This window comes from Anguilla rostrata, chromosome 14 (assembly GCF_018555375.3).
Source record: "Anguilla rostrata isolate EN2019 chromosome 14, ASM1855537v3, whole genome shotgun sequence".
NCBI lineage: Eukaryota > Metazoa > Chordata > Actinopteri > Anguilliformes > Anguillidae > Anguilla > Anguilla rostrata.
The window spans coordinates 22,272,281-22,288,316 of NC_057946.1; the positions used below are offsets into that span (position 1 = coordinate 22,272,281).

Consider the following 16,036-nt stretch of genomic DNA (forward strand, 5'->3'; position numbering starts at 1 on the left):
CCTAGTTCAATCTGAAGTTTTTAATACGAATTGATGCGATTCAACCACTTGTGTGACTGGTAGGCCATCTTGCAAAAAAATATGACAAGGACACTGGGGTCCAGAGCCAGTGGTCATGGGGTGGAACAGCAAGTGGACAGAGTGGTGCCTTTGAACATTGCACTGCACCTCCACAGTTTTCATACAATTCCAGCTGAATAACCGGTTTATTGGATTTGTAAAATATAAAATACACAATGGACCGTTCAGATCTTTTCAGATCACGTTTCCCAGTGGAAGTCCCTCAGAGAAAGCCTTATATAATTTACTAAATTGGTGCGCAGAAGTAGATCCAGTTAAAGTCATCTGTAGTATAGCCTTAGAAGTCTCATATGCAATATAAAAATGCTACGTTAACACAGTGGCACTGAAGAATTGTACAGGAAACAGAAATATGCAGGGCAATGTTCTTGTATGTCCTTAAATTCCGTGGACATCCACAGGGATGACAGCATCTGCATGAAAACCAGAGACACAGGGACATTATATACAGTGCAGTGCATAATTATTTGGGCAGTGACACAATTTTCTGTTGTTTTGTTTCTGTACTGCAGCAATTGGATTTAAATATGAGGATAAAGTGCAGACTGGTCAGCTGCAATATGAGAATGTTTACATCCATATTAGGTGATCCATGTAGGAATTGCAGGCCATTTTGTAAATAGTCTACCCCATTTTAGGAGAGCAAAATGAACTGGACAAATAAAGAATCTGTACACTGCACTGTATATATTTATTTTTGTGGAAGGAGACCAAGCACTTTTCATTTCCTATGAATGGAACTAGACAAGTATAAGCAGTATGCATATGTGATGAATAATATCAACATTTAAAGTATTAAAATATTTAAATATGCATTGCTTTGTATGATCACATTTATTTTCTACATTTACCTGACAAGGACAAGGCATAATTGTCAGTATTTCTGCAGATACATCTATGTAAAAGTGCCAGAATTATCCAAAAGGCTAGTTTTCTTATGTAGTCACTGAGCCTGGCATTGACAATGACATATTAGTCTAATTAATATAATGATCATTACCATTAGAATTATTTCATTTTGCCTATTATGCATAGTAAATTATCACGAGTTTGTTTTACAAGATGTCAATGTTTGTAACACAAATAAACCGATACAAAAAGCAAATATTTCATGTCCACATTTCAAAATTATAGACATTAGTGACAGGAAAAACACTCAACATTAACTAGAGAAGAGCAGTGCAGTGTGTTTACCCACAGCACTAATGTGCTTTGTGGTATCCAGATGGTGACAAGGTCATAGTTGCATTTTTAAATTAAATTTTTCATTTTAGCCATGGTGGGCTGCCCCCAGCTCACCAGTTGGATAACCCTGCTCTACTGTATAGAAGGGAACTGTTGAGGAGTGGTAAGAAAAATAAAAAAGATTGAAGTTCCGAAGTTCACTTACTGTGCTGGATCTCTGCAATCTACCATCTTTCAAGCCTGAGGGAAAAACATTCTTTTAGTCATCATTGTTATTCTAAGGAATGACTGTTTAAATTTATCTTAAATATTGGATCTGAATGGCCTAAAAGAAAAACTATTTCATGGTCTTTATCTATAAATATATTTAATTCATCCTACAAACATACTGAGTTGAACCCTCCAACAGAGGGGTTAAAGCCATGAAATTATGATTCAGTGGTCTCTGAAATTTGTTCAACCACAGAATTAGCAAACATCTGAAGTCCATAACAGTCACTCGCTATGTTCTTTAAAAACCCACTGAGTATTAAGCACACTTGATATTATCAAGTGCCTTTAGGCTGCAGCTCAGCACTGGAAATGGGAAAAATGAGGGGAAAAAGACCAGAGGAGTTTTATACAAGCTTTATTTACATCTTGATTAACAACTGTACATTTTTGCAGCACGGGAAGCACATTGTATTGATAAAGTTCTAATGGAGATACCATGAAACCCATTTACCCAATCAGGTTTTAATTTCCTTTGCCTTTTCCCCAATGAGCAAGTCCTTCCTCAACTGTTTCTCACATACATTATGTACATATTGTATACAAGCATTATAAAACTTGGCAAATGGAAAGAGTTATTTGCTACTTCAATATACGTAATCTTCAGATCCTTAAAAAATTCTTATAGCAATCATACAATCTGATGATAAATTATGACTGAATGGCCTCTGCTTTCATAGTACATGAGGTTGTTTCTGTAGAATAACAGACACGCACATGGAGATGTCTCTAAATAATGGACGGTTGTGAGAGACCTCACAGATTAAAACCTTTCCAGACTCTATTTCACACTACATTTCATGTGGTTTTGAAACAGGGCTTCTTTCTTCTACGTGTCCTATGATCTCACTACGAAGTCTCACAACACAAGTGAACAGTCTGGCAAAAAAATTACACTGTTTCTAAACCTAACACACCCTATCTGCGGTCACGCATCACAAGACACTTTCACTCAAGTCAGATTCCATAAGATTGCATAATTATAAAATTTGGACAAGTACAGCTTGTTACAACCACAACCATGTACTACAAAAAACGCACCAGAGGAGACTTCGGGGCTAAGCACTTTTCAGATAACTGTGCCATCATTCGGTTTCGCTGCTAACACAGTGCTAATGCAGAAAGCAGACAGCAGACAATCTGAGGTAAAAGCACTTTAAAATGTTCCTAATCAAAAGAGGATCCTTATGACCTCGCTGCTGTGGTGGTCTTTGCATTTCCCTTCTTTGGCCTGCTGAACACCTGGAATGGGACCCAGCCAATCAGGTGCTACTTCAGAGGAACCAAACAATCCAATGCACCACCTACCGCACCTTAATGCAGACCTACTACACCCTTCACTGATGCAAATTCATAAATTGTCATATTTAAATGAAACTGTTAAAAAAAATACTGTGCATGATGTCATTACTACGAAAGGACTTTCTGTCAGGTTAGTCTATAAGATGAAACACAAAACAAATTAACGAGTTTGAAATACCAGTACTGCATGAGTAAATACAAAAGATAAATAAATATAGTTATAAAGGCATGGCTGCACAAAAGCCTTAATCCTGTACTCAAAAACACTGCCACTTTGAAAGCAACACATTACTTATGAGGGGTATAATAAGACATAATGAAGTTAACACTCCTTACGGGATAAGATGTTAAGACTAAGATCTAAAATGGAAAACAAATAAATATGAATAAAAAAAGAAATTGTATAGAGGCAAGTCAATCTATACAAATTCAATAGAGGGGGAAAAAAAATCTAAACTTCAGAGAACTCAGGCATTCGACCGTAAAGTTTAAAATCAAGATATTACCAAACCTTTGATCTTCCATTACCATACAAAATAAAAACCAACATTACAAGACAGTAAAATCAGATATTGTGAAACTGGAGCTCCACTCAAGTCAGCCATGTTTGATCACTTTTCATTGTAAACCCTGGGGAGACTGCAACAGCGCTGAGAGACATCACCATTATAGCAGTTCCTGCAGCTCACAACACTGCTCCAGCTAGTCTGTGTTTCTGAGAACCAAACAACACTGCCAGTCCACAAGTGAGCCTTGGTAGAAACAGGAGGAGGTTGAGGGGGTTGAAGCCATCGGTTAAAGCTGAGGGGATGGGTGAGGGATGGCTCCGCCCCTGCCCGGCCCACCCTCATGCAAACACTAGCCTTTTTTTGTCAGGCTGAAGCATGATGGGAAATGCAGTATTTTAGAAGCACAAGCAAGCACGTCCGTGAACGGGAGGAGGAGGTCCCCTCGGTTCAGGGAGGGGGACGGGGGTCCCTCCTCCCAGGGAGCTCTGCCCACTCGTGGGGGGTGCGGGGTTAGTGTCGATGGGGTTATCGCAGGCTCAACACAAAGTCATGCAAAACGGCGCGTCATGCAACCGCCAACGCTGCCGGAGGTCATGCAATCACATCGCTGCAGGGGGGGAGAGAGAGGACAGAGAAACACGTCAGCGGTTCACCCGCAGAACGCTACAGAGAAGAGAAAACCATCACACTTTCACAGGTGCGTACAAACTCAGAGGGTGGGAAGATTAGTGGAATCGTAAGCCTTTATGATTTTAGAGTTAATGCCATTCAACCAACTCCCAGTGTTACTTTAAGATGCTAAATTGTACCAATTTAAAGTTAAAATTTGATCACGTTTGTGGCTTACCACATCACAGACGGTGTTAAGCCAGGCATGTTCGATCTTAAGCATATATTATTAAAGGAATATTCAGGAAACTGGCAAATACCTTATTTTTGACACTTTTTATTCACTGTAGATCATTCTGAATACATAATATTCTTACTTGGTAGTATTTTTTTTTTTTTTAAACTGCTTCCCTTTTAGGGTGACAATGTTAAACTTATTCTGTATTCTCACAAACTCAACACAACTAACCTCAGCTGGAGAACAGCACTCTATTCGTCGCTCATAAACTAACGTTAATAACAGAGGCGTGGTTCCTGAATTGCACGGCACTGAAAGGGATCGTCCTGCGTCACACAATGCCACTCGGCAGCAGGAATGTCAGGCAGCAGTGAGACACGAGGGGCTAGACTGGAGCTGCCTGAATGCTTCATTTGAATAAGCAGGCAGAGCGGCGAGCCGGCGGCGTGGGCACACCAGGGCCGGCTCGCACCAGTCCTGCAGGGCTGGCTGGCCTTTGTTCCGGCTCCTCTCCGCTGTTTAAGCAAAGCCGCTATTAGCACAGGCGTCCCCTCGCCTGCGTTTCCTGGTACATGTCAGCTGCTAATTGAAAAGACACAAGAAAGCCCTCCAGGACTAGAACTGTTCACTCCCGACATAGATCGTGCAGATGAAAGGACAGAAAGCTGCAAAGATGCAAGGTAAAGATGCAAAAAGCAGCCATTTCATTACTGGCTGCCCCCATGATTAAAATGACTGGCAGTGGTCAAAATGCAGCTCTCCCCAGCGCTGAAAGGCTTGAGACACGGCCATGCGTGAGTGGCTGGAGAAGGAAGCCACAGTACAGTACGCAGCTTGTGGAGCCCTGCGGACCACAGCTGCCAACACCCTGTTAACACGCTACTTATGGCACCTTTAAAATACATCACATCCAGGTTTTTATTGCAACACCTAGTATGCTAATGCAGCATAAACACTGCGGAGTGCGACGCTTTGGGAGGGAAATGGCGGCGGCGGCGGTGTTCCTCTCAAAGTACCTCCGCTGAGCGCCGCAGGCGGCGGCGAGCCGTCGTTACAGGGCCGATCGAAGACGGGAGCTTCAAAGCGCACTCCGCATCTGTGAGAGCTCGCGGGCTGAAGCGCTGATCAAACGCCATGCAGCCCAGCTTTAAGGCTACACTCTCATTCCCATGAGCCTCTGCATAGATATGGGAATTCTTCAGGACTACAAAAACTTTCATCACCCTCACAGTGACGAACATGAGTCGTGATTATGCAGAAATGCAAATTTACAGAAAGGTTCGGACTCAAGCTTCCACTGTGACGACACTGCTCAATATTCGTATTGCCTCGATTACCACAGTGGGGCTAAAGGCAAGAGGAGATCCTGAACTCATTTCACAGGAGCGACTTAATTTCTGACCTTTTTAAGCAGAGATGCCCACGCAAGGACAAATAACACTGATTAATGGAGGCACTTGGTATAACGATGGGTCTTTGCCAAGATCACTACAAACTTAGATTGAACAAAATGCAAAAACATGAAATGAATTAAGTCCTGTGCAGTGATAAGTGTTGACACTTGGTGGTTTTATAGCAAGTAACACTTACTGTCAGAGAAAACTACTAGAATAAATAACCACAGAATATTTGTATCTCTGTAAGTCTGGTCTGCTTCTGACACTGGGGAAACACATAATACTTAACACTGACCCCCGAAAGACTTCATTTTCTAAAAAGTAAAACATTTTGTCTTGTGTGCTTATTGCACTAGTTAAAGGAGGCTCCTATTTGGCTATGGCACAGAAAATCAGTAACTCAAGAAAAAAGTAAAATACCAAATTAACCATTTAGATACTGCTCTATGTAAATAGACTACTTGCAACTAAAACTGTATCCTGAAGCACAATAACTACTGCATAAAACATGTTAGAAAGCTTTTTTAAAAAAGGGTAGTATTTTCTTGGTTTATATAATAAATAATGTAACTCAAAATGATTCAAGTGAGCCAGTCCCATGGCTGCTAGCTGTGTGTTCTGACCACGAACTGAATCACGAAGGGGGTGCTGGGTAATTCACCCAATCGCTGGCATCCCTACTTAAATCCACTGCACCCGGAAGGCAGACAGGCAGGCAAAGTAACACAAAGGACAGTTGTAGACAGTTCTTTAAAAACATAGCATGAATGACAGAAACAACACAAATCCTCGAGTCGTACAGTATTTAGTGTTAGGCAAACAGAGGGGGGGGGGAGAAAAGACACGGCACGTGAGGATTTATGTCCTGAATGGCTGCGGCAGGCTCGGCGGGCAGGCGTCTGGCGGACACCCCCCGTGGGCCCCCCATGGGCCCCCCCGTCTCTCTCTACCTTGCCGTGGCCGGCTGCACGTGCCCCGGGTAGTTTCGGCGGGCGCTGGTGGCCTGTCGCTGGCGGGCCAGGAAGGACTGACCCGAGCCCGTGCTGGCCAGCCTGTCCTCCGCAGCCTTCTTCTGGAGCGCCATGCCCTGGGGAGGGGGGGGGAGGGGGAGAGAGGGGGCCTTTTCAGGGGGGAGCAGACTGCTTCCACATCACAGCCCTCAGAAACTGCGCTAACTGCACTACTGATAGGTCTGATCCCAGATTTAAACACAACTGACATACTGACATTCAACACCCCGTCATTTAACCTGTCACACATTAAAGTCTATCTTTGGCAACAGTAAGGAAATTCATTTTTAAAATTACTTCATACACACACATCATAAACACAAAAATGACTTTGAAGTCACGAGCCACTCACCATGTTGTACCAGGCAGAGACTATGAGCTTCTCCTCCTGGTCTCGCTGCGTTTTCGTCTTGTCATATTCTTTCTGTGGAGGGAGGAGAGGACACGGCCATCAACAGGAAATTCCTCGCAACGAGGGCAGCGCAGTAATGCAGGCACTCAGGAAGTGAGGTTCAAAGGCCTCTTCCAGAGAGAACTACTGACAACAGCCACTACAGGATGAAGCTCTTCAGGGGCAGGACTGCAGGCCAGAAATAAAAGGATTACGGGCCAGTGTGGAAACAGCACAAAATGCTGCTAAGGTACCGTGTCCTGTAAACATGAACCTTGATCTGCCCCTGCAGCTACATTCTGGAAGTGTAGTCCATAGTGTGTGTGCACGTGTGTGCATTTTGGGATAAAGCAAAGCCCCCTTCCTCTGCACGCACAGAGGAAATATGCCCAAAAGCATAAAGAGGCATTTGGAGTAGCAGATCATTTGCGGTCAAACACATTAATCAACGTCCTACACCAATGCCTCTGCTTAAAAAAGCTGTGTGGGTTAAATGAGTGTGTTAATATACATATGCTATGTAGAAAGCAAAGCACCAAACCCTGAAGTCAAAACTGCCTCAAAATCTGGCCACAAAAAGCTAATGAACCTGCAGTGACCAAGATTTAAAAATGGATTTAGCAGTGAATACAGATGTCAATACTTCATAATATTTCAACCTGACCCCAGTGAGGAAACCATTCACACACACACACACACACACACACACACACACACACACACACACACACACACACACACACACACACACACACACACACACACACACACACATGCACGCACACACACACGCCTGGTCCCCACCTCAAGAGAATGCAGCATGCGCTCTCTCTCCTGCAGCTGGTTCTTCAGGGCCTGCACCTCTGGGGCCGAGCCCTGGTTCTGCTTGGGATCCAGGGTCCGGATCACCTGCGGAGAAACAACAGCTGGGCTTCACATGGGAGAAAGCACTTCTCACTGCTCTGAATAAAGCCATCTGCGCACTTCACTGTGATAAAGCCGTGAAGAAAAACATTCTGAGCACATATTCCAAACGTGTGTTCAGAAGAATGGCCTGAATACGATTTTCATATGAATACAGCAAATTTCTTCTTCAGAACATGAAGGGGCAAAATGATTTAACTTCCAATAGGTATATCTTCAATTTATAGTGCAACTGATTATGTTGCACCATCACAAAAAAAAAACAGTGATAACAGTTTATACTGACTGAGGACATGGAGTAGGACTTCCTATAGGATTGAGCTTGGAGATAAGTTTAAAATGGATGGGAATCTGGGAGAAGTGGTTGATATGGGAACATGGAGGTGGCAGTTTAAAATGAATGGGAATCTAGGAGCAGTAGCTGATACTATGGAAACATGGGGGAGATAGTTTAAGATGAATGGGGATCTGGGAGCAGTAACGTAAGCCAATATAGGAATGTGGGTGCTGTAGTTTAAAATGAATGGGAATCTGAGAGCAGCATTTGATATAGGAACATGGGAGTGGCAGGTGGTAATGAAATGGAATCTGAGAGCAGTAGTTGATATAGGAACATGGGAGTGGCAGGTGGTAATGAAATGGAATCTGAGAGCAGTAGTTGATATAGGAATGTGGGGGTTGTAGTTTCAAAAATATAAGGGTTGTAGTTTAAAATTAATCAAAATTAATGGGAATCTGAGTGCAGTGGTTGATACAGGAATCTGGGGGTGGTAGCTGAGAATGAATAGGAATACAGGGACAGTAGTTCATATTGGATGGGAATGGGGGAACAGTAGCTGAAACTGAATTGCATCGTGGTCTAAATTGTACTCACGCTCTTGGCCTTTTCCAGGTATTTTTTATACCTCTCCTCCATTTGTTTCATTTCTTCGTCTTTCTTTTTTAAGGCCTCCTCCAACTCTTCAACTTTTTGGGCTGGAGTAAATAAAAGTGGGTAAAAGACAAAAATGTAATGTTCTGCGCTATATTTCATGCACACGGCATACAATTACAAAAGGCAGACTCCACCAAGCACAACTGCACTCACAACTTTGGTTATATTTTGGCTCCAAATCTTCAATGACAGCACTCTTCTTTTGGAGTTCACTGGACGCTTCACGAAGTTTCTCTCTGTTTAAAAAAAAATAAAAATAAGGGCACAAAGAATGGGTCTTCAGCAAAACCCGATGATCATATTGAAGACAAATACAAAAAAGATAGCAAATAAAGTCTTGCACACACACACACACACACACACTCATACTTACAAATGCTCTTCACACTTCTTCTTCAGAATTATTGACTGAAACAGATAAGAATAGAATTAGAACATGGATTTTTTTCCCCAGTCAGAAATCAAGTAGCTTAATGTGCCGTTGGTGCCCTCTGCTGGAAGACATGAAATATAAACTCAGTACTGTATTGAACTTCATGTCCCACACAACTCTACATAGATGTACATAAAGAAAAGGCAATTTAAACAGTTGAACAGCGGCAGCCTCCTTTATTTGTTATTGAAATATACATTGTAGTTTGCAAGCTTAAACTCAGTGGTTTCACATAAAACTGAAATGGTCTAATACACACTAAATGGCTTCCTATGGTCACTTCTAAATGTTAGAAAGCATGCTAATAATGTCGCTGGTTGTTGGAGTTATACTCCATTATTTTTGTATTATATTTGACTGCTGCCGCTATTCATGCATGAAAAACTTGGTAATAGGGATGCTTGAAAAGTTTTTATATTTATGAACGAGAACCTAATTTGGTCAATTTGAGGAGGACCCTCCCCCTGAACCGACGGTGAAAAGTAAGGGCAGAATATTCCTGTAACAGTTCATTTACGGCCTCTCTCCACAGCTGCCTATAAACCAGCACTCAGCATCTGTCCAGGAGCCCCGTTAATCACAGCTTCAGATCGATGTGCTGGCTCGGATGACTGCTCACTTTCTGGCCGCCGTCTAACTCATCACCTGCAGTTCACCGTGACCCCGTTCCAGGCTGCCTGACGCGGTAGCATACATCCCGCGTGTGACAGGCAGGGCAATGAGCTGGACTCTCATCTGTTCTCGGAATCAAAGTCAGAATTATGGGCTCGACTGCTGAGAGTCCATCACCCCTAGCTGAAGGGTAAAAGGGGTTTATTTTAAAATTAAGTGCGGCCTGTTTCTAGATGACTTATGTAAGCTTAAGGGCAAGTGCCTACTGAATCATAGAGGAGCGTTCTGCTGGCATCTGAACATTAGAGGTCAATAAAACATATTACGGTGTGTATTTGGCACATAAGGCAGGGCACTGTCGGAACCCTAGATGGGGCAGAATGTGATACTGTGGAAATGCAAATGCATTTGAAAGTTCTTTTGCTCTCCAGCAGAGGGCAACAGACAGCACTAATAAACCTGGATTTAATGTAGCCTTTGTTCTAAAGAGACAACGCATAGACACACAGCCATCACAGCTAGGGAGAGAAATGACACTGATGATGCACATGAATCATAAGGACGATGCCAGCCTTAATGTTTGGCTGTAGAATACCAACTGCCATCACAAAGCAGTGGATATTTCCGCATGTTTATTATGATGAAATTATCGTGATATGACTGAAATTAACAAGTGTGGCCCGATCAGTGATTGCTGGAACCGCTCTTTAAAGAGCATTACAGGGGAAAAAGTCTATTTCCCTCCCTTGTGTTAACAGATACACATCGGATACAGGATAATATATAAAAGTAGAGCAGAGAAAATAATTAAAAGACACATCTTGATTTCTTGAAATATTTCTTGCAATCTTGATTTGACCATGAAAGCTGATGTGTCCTTCTACAGAATTTCTACAAGAATGAGTTGAAGATCATCAGACATGAACAGATGCAACATGTGAACTGTGCATCAAAACAAAGTGAATCAAGACATCCAAGACAATCAGCAGTGCAATGACATTTCATTACTTCACCACCACCAACACCCAGGATTCTTAACCAGTGTATAAAAATTGGTAACAGCGGCAAACTCGAAACAAATTCAATAATGCAACACAGACATAGAACTACTGGAGAATACAGAGTCCACAGACCTGCTGTCTCAGTAAACAATGAAGTTCTCACAGATGCACCCCTGATAGGCTCTGATCTACTCACAAGGGTGATTGAGCAAATGTGGGAATCGGTCCAAGATCAGGGCTAATGAGGATGCGTGAAATATTCCCTGGAGGAGCACTGTGTGCAGTTTCCCAAAACAGGGCTGGTGATTACCTCAGTGTGGAACCCCTGGGAGAGTATTTAGCTGGAAGCAGCGAGGTGCATGCAGATTCAGCACATCTTTTCAGAGAGAGTTACACAGGGCAAAGAGGCCCAGACGCACACCTTCCCTGAGGGTTACTTTTTCCTTATAACTTCCCCCTTTCCCTTCTCCAAGTCCCACAGGGAACGCATCGCTAGCCGTGCTTACAATAGCCTATAGGGGAGGCATAAGGGAATAGGATAGAAGCACTGATTCGCCGCAGGACACCAGCAACCCAAAGAGGAGAGGCCTAAATTTGGAGGCGTTTAGTGAAGCAGCAGCAGCAGGAGGAGGTGGTGGGCGGGAGGCAGAACCAGAGAGGCTCTCGTGTATATTCACACACATGCACGTCACTCCTCCTGGGGTTCCTATCACCAACACTTAGAGGCCATTTCTAGACCCCGGGGTTCTAGGGTCCACATTGTGGGTGTGAATAACGAGGTCTCCCCGCTGCCGAGCTAAAACATAAACAACATCACAGGAATGACAGGAACTCGCCAACACTCACACACGCACGCCTGCACGCGGATGAACGCACACCATACTGTAGGCGCTAGTATGACATGGCTCTTTAAAAAGATAGCAAGAACTAAATGAGGAAGGAGATCATCCTGTCATAGTTACAATCAACTCTAAAAGAAAAATGGCCAATTTCTGGTCAGGCTGTTGACTTTAGAAGTCTTTAGAAGTCAAAATGCAGCTAATCGCTTTAATCACTGAATAATATACCGACCCAATTTTGGTTCTTCAATGAAGCTCATTCAAAAAGCAACACATTAAGAAGTCAGTTATGAAGATAGAGGTTAAGACAGTCCACAAAATACCGGCCTGCTGCATAGCATTAACTGTTAGCATGTTAGTACTGTTAATAGTCATATTAGTTAAACAAGGCCCAGACTGATGTTTAGTGCAGTTCATATTTTCACTATAAGTAATAGTTATTTTACCCCTGGAAAGCCACTGAACACGCCACTGAAACCAGACTGCATTTAGCAGCACAACAGCTGCCGTGGATACTCACATCATCCGCCTTTGAGCCCTGTTCCTGCAGCGACTTCTGCAGCTCCTCAACCTGAGACTGGCCTTCCAACAGTCTCTGGTTCGCCAGTCTGAAACAGAGAGATTAAACACAGTCGAGTCACTGTGAACAACGGTAGCGTGCAGTGGATATAGTGCAAATGTGTTAACGCTCTACAATAATGGTAATGTGCTAATGCTTAGTCTAGAATAACGGTAGTGTGCTAACGTGTGTGGAATCGGTATGTGCTGAAGCCTACCGAGCTATGGACCAAGGCTCTGGTATAATGCTAATGTGCTAACACTCTGGAATAACACAAGTGTGCTAATGTTCTGGAATAATGCTAACGTGCTAGTGTGTGTGTGGAATAAGTATGTGCTGAAGCCTACCCAGCTAGGGACCAAGGCTCTGGTATAATGCTAATGTGCTAACACTCTGGAATAACGCAAGTGTGCTAATGTTCTGGAATAAGTATGTCCTGAAGCCTACCGAGCTATGGACCAGCACTCTGGAACAATGCTACCATGCTAACTCTCTGGAATAACACTAATGTGCTAGAGTGTGTGGAATTGATCCTTGTACGGGCTCTCCGTACCTGTTCTCCGTCTCCAGCTCGTTCTTCCTGCTGTTGGCGTCCTCCAGCAGGCTCTGCAGCAGGGCGATCTTCTCGTTGTCTGAGCCCTCCTGGTTCAGCTTCAGCATCTTGTTTTCGTGCTGCAAGCGGATCAGTTTCTCCCTGCAGAACGCACACGCTACCCTGGTTAATGTTCTCCTCGCCAGCAGGACCACACAGTAGACATATGACCGTATGATTGGTATCCCTACGCTTGGATGCATTATGCTAGCATGACACAGCAGGAAACCTGGCCTGTGTTTAGGTTTTCCACCTCTCATTCCTGGCTCCAATAAGCTACCCAACTCCAGTTAAAGACGTATCGCCAGCTCTAACAGATTAAGTGGCTAGTGCCCATGAAGCCAGCAGAGAGCTCTCCAGGAGTTATGGAATCCTCGTCTAGAAGCTGTGCTCCTACTGGGTCAGGGACGTGCAGCCCAGCCAGTTTACTCTGTTCTAGCACCATACACAAATCGCCAGAAATACCATCCCAGTTTAACCCAATACACAGATTGTGGGGCCGCACAGCGATCAACCCACAGGGAAGACGCCGCTGTCAATGCAGACCGTAAAAAGCAGTGTGTACGCACGGTGCTCAACGGCCTGGCAGGACTGCGCTTATGAAGCACGAGGCCTTTCGCGGCCAGGCGGGTTGCGCTAACGCCGCGCCTGCTACTCAGTTTTCTGTTCCCGCTGCACACGGCACGGGCGCCAGCCGTCACTAATGTAAAGCAGCCGAAGACAAGCTGATGCAACTCCAGCGTCTGGAGCGGAGTCGGCTTCCTGCTTACGCAGCCTCCACGTGCCGAGCTCATCCCCTCTCCCTCACGCATGCCATTTAAACAGCTGCAGTGCTCTCACAAACAGGCCGGAAAGAATGCAGCATGAAGGCGAAACCCATCAACTGGCCCAGTACACCGGAGTGACCCGCTTTCCAAGCAAATATATGCAGCGTTTGCAGGACGGAATTTAGCAACTGCAGCAATTCTGAATGTAGGTCATAGCAGAAATAATATAACAGCATTTAGACATGACACAAGTATTACATCAGGCTGCCCACAGCTAATAATCTGGAAACATACCTAAAGCAACCCTAAAAAAAAGTATATATAACGGTAATACAAATATGTATCATTGCTAATGTCTGTTCAAATGCATTAACACCGTCACAATATATATTATACATATTTTAGCATAAAAGAAATTGTGACGAGCACCTTTACTTATTTCTTATGTCACAATAGAGAATCTGACAGAGAAAAAGCAGCAGGAGAAGAGAGGATTGCAGGAAGGCGTTCCAGACTCTTTTCAGAGGGATAAACGCTCATACCGAATCTCAGGTGTGACGCTTTCGGCTGCCAGCAAGTCTGAGGCTTCACTGCTGCCCAGAGGAACCAAGCCTGGTGGAGTAAAGCACACTGATCAATGCCAGCGTTCAGAACATCATCTCAGGATCCATTTATACCAGTCTCTCCATTTAAACAGGGGACAGGGACACCAATCATTTCAAATCTGAGAAAAACCTTTGGATGGACGAATCTGGCATTTAATCGATTGATCAGAATGTTTGTGTCCCTGCAATGCCTTGTGCAGCTTAGTTAAAGATGAGAATGTAAACAGCTGAAACACATCGAAATATTTTGAAAGTATGGAAACACGCTCATCCATGTAATAATCTCAAAGATCTCTAAACTTGTTGTGAGGTTGTTAAAATAAGGGCCAGAATTTATGAGGAAATAGATAAAGGAATAATTAGAATTTTAAAATTGACTGCACCTAAATACTACTATATATATAGCTTATATCCAGCAAATTTCATTAAAAAGACCAGTTACAAATGATGTTTCAGTCATTAGACGTACAGCACACTAACTTTAAAACAGACAACTTGTCCATTTTCAAAGAAAATCTGGGATTCCCTTTAAACCCATCCTGCTGCAACCAATCATCACTGGACGTGTGACCTGGCCAGTACTCTTCAGCTGCGCTCTAAATCTGTGCTGGGGAACACAGGGTCTCCAGGGAGAACCGAGGGAGCGCTGAATCTTGAAGGCATTAGCTGACGTGAGCTGTGCAGCAGGTACTACTGTGCATCTCTGCACAAAATGGAGGAGGTCCCACAGGAGCGTACTGGCCTTCTGTCGATCTTACAGAGACCAGCCTGGCCAACAACAGACAGATATGGGGGGAGGCGGATGGCAGTGGATTTGCAGCCATGCAGGAATACAGTAAGCACTGCTGGCTGGTGCATATCCAGCGTGAGACATTTGCCAAAAAAAGACAGTGGATTTAGACCTGAGGGTTCAGGTGAGAAGCCCCTGTGGTACCCTGCTCAAGGGCACTGAACCTGCATGACTCCAGATGACTCAGACTGAACTGATAAGACTCCCCAGTGGAGATGCTGAATGTACGGTGTGTGTGTGTGTGTGTGTGTGTGTGTTGTGTGTGTGTGTGTGTGTGAGAGAGAGAGAGAGACGGCCAATGCTGTACCTGGAGTGAGCTGATCCTCCTGGGCCTTGACACAGCGAAGCTCCTCGATGGTCTCCTTCAGAGACTCTCGCTCTGTCCGCAGACGCTGAAAGTACGCACACGCACACACACACACACACACACACGTAAATGTACGCAAACACTCAGACACACGCACATGCATGCTGCGCTCACATTGCCCAGCACATCAGCTGAGGACGTTTACTCCATTTCCGAGCGCAACAGGATCAGAGGGCTGAGATCCAATCTGCCACCAGTGCTCTAAAATGCGCTCTTTTCCAGCAGTGGCAGGAGGGAGGGAAAACATCTCCACAGACACCATGTGTGAACCCCTCACCCTCCACCCAAACAGAGGCAGTCCATTTCAAATGTTAAACTTCACTTCCATTCCAAAGGTAACAGTGCATCGCAGTTATCAAAGCAATACAAAAAAACAAAGCAGTCTACATGGAGCCAAAATGTCTTTACAGCCTGAAAACTGCCATGGATTTTCAGCATTAATTTTGACTTGCATGTGGAAACATATCAATATGAGATGCAAAGAGGAATAATATTAAGAAGAATTACATCTTTTTCTTTTTGGAGAGAGTCTACTTTTTCTTTCAGGCGCTTGTACTCAAACTCCATCTTGTCCGCCTTTTTGGACTCTTCTGACAGTCTGTTCTGAAGCTCTACCACCTG

General features: G+C 43.9%; 1 protein-coding gene across 6 annotated transcripts in view; it reads right to left on the reverse strand.

Moving 5' to 3' along the window:
- Positions 1–187: 187 nt before the first annotated feature.
- Positions 188–16,036, reverse strand: part of hook3 (hook microtubule-tethering protein 3) — a 42,811-nt gene continuing 26,962 nt past the window's right edge. For 4 of the 6 annotated variants that reach the window (XM_064308345.1, XM_064308348.1, XM_064308349.1 and 1 more), the window contains 12 exons: positions 15,923–16,033; positions 15,356–15,440; positions 14,196–14,265; positions 12,848–12,988; positions 12,256–12,343; positions 9,224–9,258; positions 9,004–9,086; positions 8,791–8,891; positions 7,797–7,901; positions 6,954–7,025; positions 6,542–6,678; positions 1,879–3,954 (listed from right to left, as the gene is read on the reverse strand). In XM_064308345.1, coding sequence (XP_064164415.1) covers positions 3,939–3,954; positions 6,542–6,678; positions 6,954–7,025; positions 7,797–7,901; positions 8,791–8,891; positions 9,004–9,086; positions 9,224–9,258; positions 12,256–12,343; positions 12,848–12,988; positions 14,196–14,265; positions 15,356–15,440; positions 15,923–16,033 — 1,044 coding nt within the window. In that variant the 3' untranslated portion in view covers positions 1,879–3,938. Of the gene's footprint in view, positions 495–1,471; positions 1,507–1,878; positions 6,679–6,953; positions 7,026–7,796; positions 7,902–8,790; positions 8,892–9,003; positions 9,087–9,223; positions 9,259–12,255; positions 12,344–12,847; positions 12,989–14,195; positions 14,266–15,355; positions 15,441–15,922; positions 16,034–16,036 lie in introns of those variants that run through there. The other 2 variants (XM_064308347.1, XM_064308351.1) reach the window with 2 other exon arrangements.